Consider the following 9,204-nt stretch of genomic DNA (forward strand, 5'->3'; position numbering starts at 1 on the left):
GTTCTCCTTTTCACTTTGATTTTTTGTTCTTCTACCATATTTAACTACTTTTATTTGTAGTATTTGTATGTCATAGCAAGGTTTTTCTTTGAGATTCATTAATTAATTGAAGAACGCCAAAAAAGGTCAATGTTTTTCTTCTTTTGTCTTATCTTTTCTTCTTTTACCATATGTAATATCTAACTCATTTTCTTTGTAATATTTAACTGTTAGATCAAGTTTTTTTTTGTCAAATTCATTAATTGATTGAGGTAAGGACATCCATGAAGATTTTTTGTGAAATGGTTCGATGTTCGATGAACTCATTGAAAAATAGAAAAAGGTGAAACATGTCGAATCAATAGTTATCTGCGAGATTACTTTAATTTTTTTAATCCTGTTTGATCAATAAATATCTTTCAAAAATCTCTTATTTTGTTATTAACAGAGTTCATTGACAATCTTTTCATTTTTTTTTCTTTAATTAACAGAGTGCAGTAACAATCTTCAATCTTCATAGTTGTATTTTTGAACATTATCAAGATATATTTTTTATATTTAATTATTTTATCATATGGAATTATTTAATATATAATATCGAATGACTGTAATATATTGATAACAATTAGTAATAATATTTCATTTTTAAAACTTCATTCTATTTTTTTTTGTCTTTTTTTCCAATTTTTCTTCCTCAAAAACCACACCTACAATGTTTTTTTGGAAAGATGAATATGGTGGGTGTCTAAGAAGAATGAGGGAGCCAAAAGGTGTTTGTTGAAGATGTAAAATTGTGCTCTAGACATTTACGCAATTGCTAAGAACAAGATAGCACACAGACCTAGGTGGGAAAATTTAATCTTGGGGGAACATTTATGTTTGACAGAGGTAATAAGAACACACAATTAATGTGAAAAATTTAGTCTTTGGGGAGACAATTTATGTTTGACAAAGGTTGGGAATGGAATGTTGGGAGAAGGTTTGCATTGGAAGATACAACATTCATTTAATGTATCGAGGAAGTTTCATGTCCAAAAAAAAAAAGAATATATTTGGTGATCTTCATAATTAATATTTTGAAGTAGTAAGTATCATAAGATGACATTTTAGGAACCTTTGAAGTAGTAAGTATCATAAGATAATATTTTAGGAACCTTTACAAAGTTTCTTCAAGAATGTAACCATTTATTTTTAAAAATTTCATAGTTTCTTGGAGAAGGTAACTAATTTTTTTTAGAATAAATTAAATTAAAATTTGTAATGAAATAAATTAATTAGGATTTAGTGTGGATTTTAAAGATATTAACATGATATTTACTTAAATGTTTTGCGACCTTGAGAATGAATACTTTCAAATATAATTTTAGTATTATTTGATAAAATAATATTAATATTTACTATTTGAGAATTATAATAGTTAAATAAATGAAAATTATAAACTACAATTTATTTTTAAAATAAATGCAAACCAGGTAGAATTCAAAATTTCTAAATTTTTCAACAAACAAACTTAAAATATAAAAGCTCATGCCTCAATAAATATTTATTAAAGTTTAATAGGTTAAATTCATAACACGCATTTTAAAATTTTCATATTAGAAAAAAAGATTTATAATTTAAAATAAAAAGAAATACATAATGGTCTAGTTTGTAACTAACAAATATTTTTATATAAATATTAATAGTTTCTTCTTTCTATAAACAAAATTAGGTATTTTATAATTTTTGATTTAAGAATAATTATTACATATTACACATTTTTTTAATTTGATAAATTAATAATTTCTTATTAATTAATTAATTATAATAATAATATATACAAATAAAATTACTTACTTAAATACATTTATTTACCAAATTAAAAATTAAGACTTTTAATTTTTATACCTAGGTTACTAGAGAAGTTTTTTATACTTTTCAAAATTTATTTTTCATCCTCCAAAAATTAAAAGATGTTGAGAAGAATAAAAATAATTTTTCAGTTTCTTTCAACACAGTTTCTTTCAACACTACTTTCAAGATAGACTTTTGTCTCTTCCAGCACGATTTTGTCATTAATTAGCATTAATTACAAAGAAACAAATGATTTTTTTTTGTATGTCTCAATGCAATGTTATATTTGAATTTATTGTATTATAATTTTAAATGGAAAATGTTTTAAAAAATCTACCTATCTTCTTGAAAAAAGTTTATACTATCTAAATGACCAAATAATGGGAGAAATATTTAAACAAGCAGCAGAAGAAAATAATTGTTCTTCTAATACCATATCAACATGTCATAGAATCAAAGATGAAAGAAAACTTCATAACGAAGATAGCTTTATTGATAAGAAAAGTACAATTTTTCCAAGTTATTTTACAATTTTAATTTTGAGTTTTAATATTTGTAACTTTAAAGTTTGAAGATTCATGAGCTATGAAATGTCATCATTGTTTACCTAGATTTTCAATATTCCTTTAATTGTTAAATATGGAGAGCTTTTACGTGTAAAGTCTCTTAGTTTGTTAGCAACAATAGTTAATTTGTAAAAATGTTTTATTTTCTTAATATATCAAGAATCGGAGTTTTGGAAAATTTTCAACCTTTAATTTCTAACAATTGTTAATTCATACAAAATTATTTTTTCTTAATTTTCAATGTAGCTTCTTAAATAAGTTTCAAAAAATCAACAATTACGTCTTCCAATATAAATGTCAACAATATAGAGAATAAATGAAAAAATGTTGGTCACACTACCAATGAAAAACTTCTCATATTCTTTTTGTCTTCTAACATTTTTGTTATCAAATATCAACAACTTTTCGTCTTCCAATAATTTTGCATCGGACTTCAAAGAACATTAATTATGAACAAAAAACAATTTAATATTTTTCTATCTCAATGCATTGTCAACATACAATAAGGCAAATTCATATAAATGAAGAAAATTGGCCTCTTCCAACACTTATTCATTTTTAACTATAACTCTATTTATTATGAGCAACAACAATTATAATTTGTGGTACTCAATGCAATGTCAAACATAAATCAAATTTGGAAGATTATTTTAAATCTTTATTTTAAATTTTAATTTTTAGATTAATCAATTTTAAAAAGATAAATAATGTGCATTACATTAATTCGGTAACAGGCTCATTAAATATTCTTCATTCTATCACAAAAACCTTATATACGATACTTCATTTCAGGATTTCTAAAATAGTGTTATAATGCATTCAGGATTTTTAAAATAGTGTTATATTGTATTGTAAAGTGTTGTCGTATTTTAAAAACATATTTTTTGTACATGATATTTGGTATGTTTGACTCCGGTAGTAAAAAAAACAAAATTTAGACTATTATGAAAATTTTGATAAGATCTTAATCTAATATTCAATATATTTCAATTTAATTTTTTTTCCATTTATAATTTTAAAGTTTAAATTTTATTATTTTTATATGACATTTATGAATATTAATAAAACAAAAATGATAATGTAGGAATATTGCATTTAAAATCAAATATTTTTTCAATTAATATCCTTTGGAAATAGAAGGTTTCAACATTAATTTCCTTTCCATATGCATTCTTTCGAATATCAAAGAATATCTAATTTATTATTATTATTATTATATATATATATATATATTCTTAATATTTATTTAGATTACATTATTTTTTAATATTATTCTCTTAATAGATGATGCAAAACTTATTTATGGGAGTATTTTTTAAAACTAAATTAACATATAATTAGGGTATAAGGAATTTCAAAAAGTGTCATTTATCAATTTTAAATATATATAAAATATACAAATTTTATATCATGTTGTTTTTTTAAAATGTTATCGATTGTTTATTTATCATTAATCATTAATATTTAATCTTTTATTATTGTTCAATAATATTAATTATTAATTAGAATTAATAAAACTAAAAGAACAGTTTAAAGATATTGCATTGGAACACAAAATTTTCTTTTATTAATGTTTTTGAAATCAATTGATCTTATATTAATTAATCTGCTTATATTCTCAAATTTATATTAATTTATAATTAAATTTAAATTTATATAAAATTAATATAATATTATCATTTTATAATTTTATATAATTTTACATTATATTGAATTTATATTGAATTTTTTTTTCATTTAATATCCTTGAAAGATGATCTCTACATCTCATAGTCTATTTTTCAAACATTAGATAATAGGTAATATTATGTAATATATTCATTCTTTTCAGAATAAATTTCAAAAATAATTCATTGAAAATTAAAATGTTTTCTCTGATTTTAAATTATGAGAAATTTCTCATAATATATATAATAAAGTTTAAATTTAAATTTGAAATGGTAAAAAACAATAAAAAATATATATACAAAAAGTATTTTCTTAATAAACATATTTAATATTTCTCATAAAAAATATATAAATTCAAAAATTAAAAAAAATTGATGATTATAACTATATAATAATATATAATAATATGTTATAAAATATAATATTTAATGATATTGTCTACTCAATAAATTATTTAAAATTAAGTTTAATTCTAAATTTTAATTAATTCAATATTAATATATTATTTAAAATAATTACATACAATACATTTTATTAAAAAAATATAAAATAATTCAAATATATTTTTTATAAAATTAATTAAAAAATATTATTTAATTTTATAAAATAAAATATTTATATTAAATTTAATTATTTTTTATAATTTTTTAATTAATTTAATAGATATATACTAATTTTAAACTTTTAAAATTCCGTAACTCGTGCATTGCACGAGTATAAATGCTAGTTTTATAACAAATGTAGATAGTTTTTTTTTTTTCAAATTTAAATTAATATATTTTATGTGAATTTTTTCTAAGATTAACTTTACTTTTCTATGATATATATTATTATTATTATTAAATTAACATATAATAACAACTTATTAAATTAAATTAACATTTACTTTTTTACAATAACTTAATTTTTTTTTCTAAAATAAAATGAATACTTTTATTCATAATATATTTGACTAATTAAATACTATATACTTCAAAAATATTAAATTTTGAAAAACATTGACTATAATAATGATCCATATATATTAATTTTTATTTTACATGATATATATTATTTTATAACATAAAACAAATTAAATTAGTGTGGGAAGTCGAAGCGGATGGTTAGGTGAAAAGTAAAGAAAAGAGAGTTAGGGTTAAATAAGAAAAAGATTGGAAGTAGTGAGGGAAGTGGAAGCAGATGGAGCCAAAGGATGATTTTGTGCCCTCGGCCTTTGAATTCATTCCTCAGAACGTCCCAGACACAGAGACTAACCGTAACATGCTAAAAAATGTGCTTCGAATCGCCGGAGTTTCTGACCTTGATTCCCACCCCAGGAAGACCATTCTTCTCAAAACTCTTCAATACCACCTCTCCACTCACTCCATCACCGAATCGCTTCTCGAAACCCTCGAGTTCCTTGAGGAACTCTTTCGCTGCGAAGCCTCTCCGGTCACCGCTACCATGACTGCCGCCTACTGTGCCGTGGCGGTGGAATGCACGACCAAGTATCTGAAATTAAATCCCCACCACCACAATCCTCTCTACCGCCGTGCCGTGAACAGTATATGGCGAGTTAGGATTGCGAGTATGAATAGTTCCGGTTCCAGCGAAGGGAGCCTTCTGCTTTCAGGGGAGTTGGAGCAGTGGAGAAAGGACATTGAAGCTTCACTTTTGGATTCAGAAGTAATGAAAAGGTTGGCCTCCATAGATACTAAAAGGGATGCCATGGTGAAGCTCAAAGCATTTTTAGATGAAGCCTGTACCGATTTGGACCCTTCGCATGCCGGTATGTTTTGTTAAACTTTTATTATCCCTAATATTTTATTTTTTATTTTTTTAATGTTTTTGAAAGTCTACGAAGCTTCTTCTCATCCACAACCTCGTCACTTTTATATCTCCTCCGTCAAATACATTGAAAACTATTTTCCTGTCCGCGAATTGAAAGTTTCTTCTTCTCACTCACCCAAACATCGTCACCACTCAAAGTGAAGTGGGACCAAGAATTGAAGAGGCCTGGTAATAATCTAAATGCTTTTAAAACTAGTTGCTTAATATGATCTAAAGTATTTGGTTTATTGTTGTACAATGTTGGGTGAAAATTCTAAGAAATGGGAAAATACTAAAAAGCTGACAAGTCAAAATGCACATTAAATTTATTTAGAGGTTTGGATGGATAATTCTCCACCCAACATGTAATAAATAACATTAAATGCTTTTAAGTTGTAGCATTTTTTAGGTTTAAAACTGTAGGAATTGATGGGAAGTTGGAGAGATTTGAGTCTCCTGTGATTATCATTTTGAATGATTACATTGGCTGTGCTAAAAAATTGTTCCTCCTTCTTTGGTTTTGTAGGGACTATTTTCACTGATGGTTTTCTTTTCAGTTAATATTGATCATGCATGTGTTCATACATTTTGCTTATGTTGCTTTTAACTGATGTTGCTTATGTTGCTTATGCATGACTAATTTCTACCATAAACTTAACTAATCTTTCCCTCACAACTAATATCATTTGGACTATGTTTAAACTACAAACAATATTTGAGATACTTAATAGAAACCATTGCGAACTATTTGCTTGAGTTTTAGGAGCAAAATGTTGGTAAAAAGATTCTCCAGAGCTAGTTAGTGATGACATTCAATTCATGTCTGTGGATAACAAAATGAAATGATAGCATGCCAAATATTATGGGGAAGCTTAGTGAAGATATTTTTTAGTGAAATTAGTTAAGATGATAAAACTTTTACCATGTTTTTCTGGACATGTGATATAAAATTGATCAATTTTATTTAGTTTTCTTTAATATGCTAATTGTATGGTTTTGAAACTGCAAAAGTATTGATTCCAATTAAGATAAGAAACATTAAACACATTGTCTGTGCTTTTACTGTGAGGAAGCTCAGGAACTGACCACTTTTAATTGTATGGTTGTGATTGCATAATTTTTTATTGTTTCTTCTTTGACATTTAAAAAAAAATATTAATATAAATTCAATGCCTTAATCTGTTATTTAGTGTTGTTATAAATCTTACACAACTATCATAAGCAAGGTTGTCAAACTCGAGAGTTTACTAAAACTCGTGAGAGTCCAGTAAACTCGAATCGTAAACTCGAATCGTAAACTCGAAAGAGTTTACTTTACATGAAAAAAAATTTTATATAAATAATATCTTAATTCAAATCGGTCCATAAAATTATATAGCTTAAAAGTATTTAAAATAAATAAATTCATACAAATACCGTAAATCATAGATTCAAATATCTGTTTAATCCTCTAATGATATCATCATCTTCATACAAATGGTGCAGTGCAAGTGTGACTGTGTTCGACCCAAAGCTGAAATAAATTCAAACACTTAAACAGTGCACTGCAGCTGGGAATAAGTGAATAACATCCGCCAATAGAACACCCAAACCTAGGAACCACACTCGTGAACCTCGCTCTATTGAGAACACGCAAGTGGAATGGTTGTCGACGGCCACCGCGACGGCAAAGCGAGCAAGGATGACGGTAGGAGAGTGGTCGATGGGGAGTGCGAAGGCCGCAAAACTACTCGCGAGCAAGGACGAAGGCTGCAGAACTGCTCGACGGTTGTTGATGGCTACAGAAGTGCTCGCGATGGCCACAGGACAGGTCGCGACGGCCATGAAAGGGGTTGCGATAGCCACAGAACGACTCGCGACAACCACTCGACCCCGTTTCGATTTCCAATTTTTTCTCCTTTTGAACTCGCGAACTCGCTGAAAACTCGCGAGTTTGAACGATTCCGGCGAGTTCATTCACGAGTCCACCGATTCTGCTTCAAAACCGAGTTTGCTTGCGAGTTAACTCGCTGGGCATGACCAGGCACGCAAACTCGTCCGAGTTAACGAGTTAACTCGCGAGTTTGATAACCATGATCATAAGTTTAAAAATAATGAACTTCTTCCCACTCCTTAAAGCTTGATTTATAGGCACCGAAAGGCCCTTAAACCACTAAACAAATTGATCATTCAATTGAACTAACATATTTAGCAGGTTAGCTGCATAATTAGACTTATTAGCATTAGAAAATGTTTAGTTTCATAGTTTGATCAAGCTTAGAAATATAGTTTAAATTTTTGAAACAGATAAATTTCCCCATCACGGTATAATTACCATATTTGTTGGTTCTTGAATTCATTTTTTTTGTCTTCTTAGTCTTCTATCGGTTGGATACTTGTATCACTCAAGTTAGATTAAGTTTGAAATTTGTGTTTAATTCATGTGCTAATTAAGTAGTTTTTTTAACTGCATAAAACAATTTTATGTTTTTGCCTGATGGGTGGATTTATGCCGACAAGTACTTCATCAAATCATAAGCTTTATTATACTGAATAGTTTTGATGGTGTCTCTGCCTTTACTACCAAAAAAAGTTAAATAGATTGTGTTTTATGATCGATCTTCATCCATGAAATTGTCTTTGAATGTGCTACTTCAATTTTGCAGGGCATATTCGAGAGATATGATAAAGACAGGAGTGGAAAAATTGATCCTTAAGAACTAAGAGATGCTTAGTATGGTATTAGTTATGTTGTGCCTGGTTTAGTTTTGCAACTTTTGCTTTCCAAGTATGGAGGAGGGATCTACATTACATGGAATAGTGAGGAAAGAATTACTTTTTGCTTATTTCTTCACTGGAAATGTTGATTTTTGTTCATACATTGTATTCCTCTATAAATGTTAACTCTTGTTGAATTGGAACAAGACTAAAAAACAGTGAAGATGCATATGGTGTTTTGTTGTGTTTTTTCTTCAATTATTTCCATTTTTTCTTGCATTCAGGATGAATTTTTTTTTCTAAAAAAGGGCCTATAGGCTAACCCTAACCCATAAGGTTTTTGTGGACTTTTTGGACTTGTGGGCTTTTTTAATGAGGAACTTTTTTGCTCTGGATTTTTTTAGCCCCAATCCACGTGGGGTATGGTCAAACCATGAGAAGTGGGTCAATTTAACTGGTTTATACATGAGATAGTCAAGATTAGGTTCAAAGAGCTATAAAAGAATGTAGATGGAGCAAAAAAGGAGTATAGAGAGAAGAAACGCATGGATTGCAAAGCAAGAATGTTGTTTCATCAAACGTGTTCCAAAAGATATCAAAGGCTAGCACAACCAAAAAAGCGTGGGATATGTTGTGTGTTGGGTATGGCAAT

At 27.2% G+C, this 9,204-nt stretch overlaps 1 protein-coding gene across 1 annotated transcript; it reads left to right on the plus strand.

Moving 5' to 3' along the window:
- The first annotated feature begins 5,143 nt into the window (after positions 1–5,143).
- LOC114177358 lies at positions 5,144–8,796 on the plus strand. The gene is made up of 2 exons (XM_028062667.1): positions 5,144–5,814; positions 8,501–8,796. Exons 1-2 carry the CDS (start codon positions 5,226–5,228, stop codon positions 8,518–8,520), a joined length of 609 nt encoding a protein of 202 aa, XP_027918468.1. The 5' UTR covers positions 5,144–5,225; the 3' UTR covers positions 8,521–8,796.
- The last annotated feature ends 408 nt before the right edge of the window (positions 8,797–9,204 follow it).

The sequence above is a fragment of the Vigna unguiculata genome, chromosome 3 (assembly GCF_004118075.2).
Source record: "Vigna unguiculata cultivar IT97K-499-35 chromosome 3, ASM411807v1, whole genome shotgun sequence".
Classification (NCBI taxonomy): Eukaryota; Viridiplantae; Streptophyta; class Magnoliopsida; order Fabales; family Fabaceae; genus Vigna; species Vigna unguiculata.

Coding starts and splice junctions, on each gene's coding strand:
- LOC114177358 (XM_028062667.1), top strand. CDS start 5,226: ATGGAGCCAAAGGATGATTTTGTGCCCTCGGCCTTTGAATTCATTCCT. Junction 5,815..8,500: donor TTTGGACCCTTCGCATGCCG/GTATGTTTTGTT, acceptor TCAATTTTGCAG/GGCATATTCGAGAGATATGA.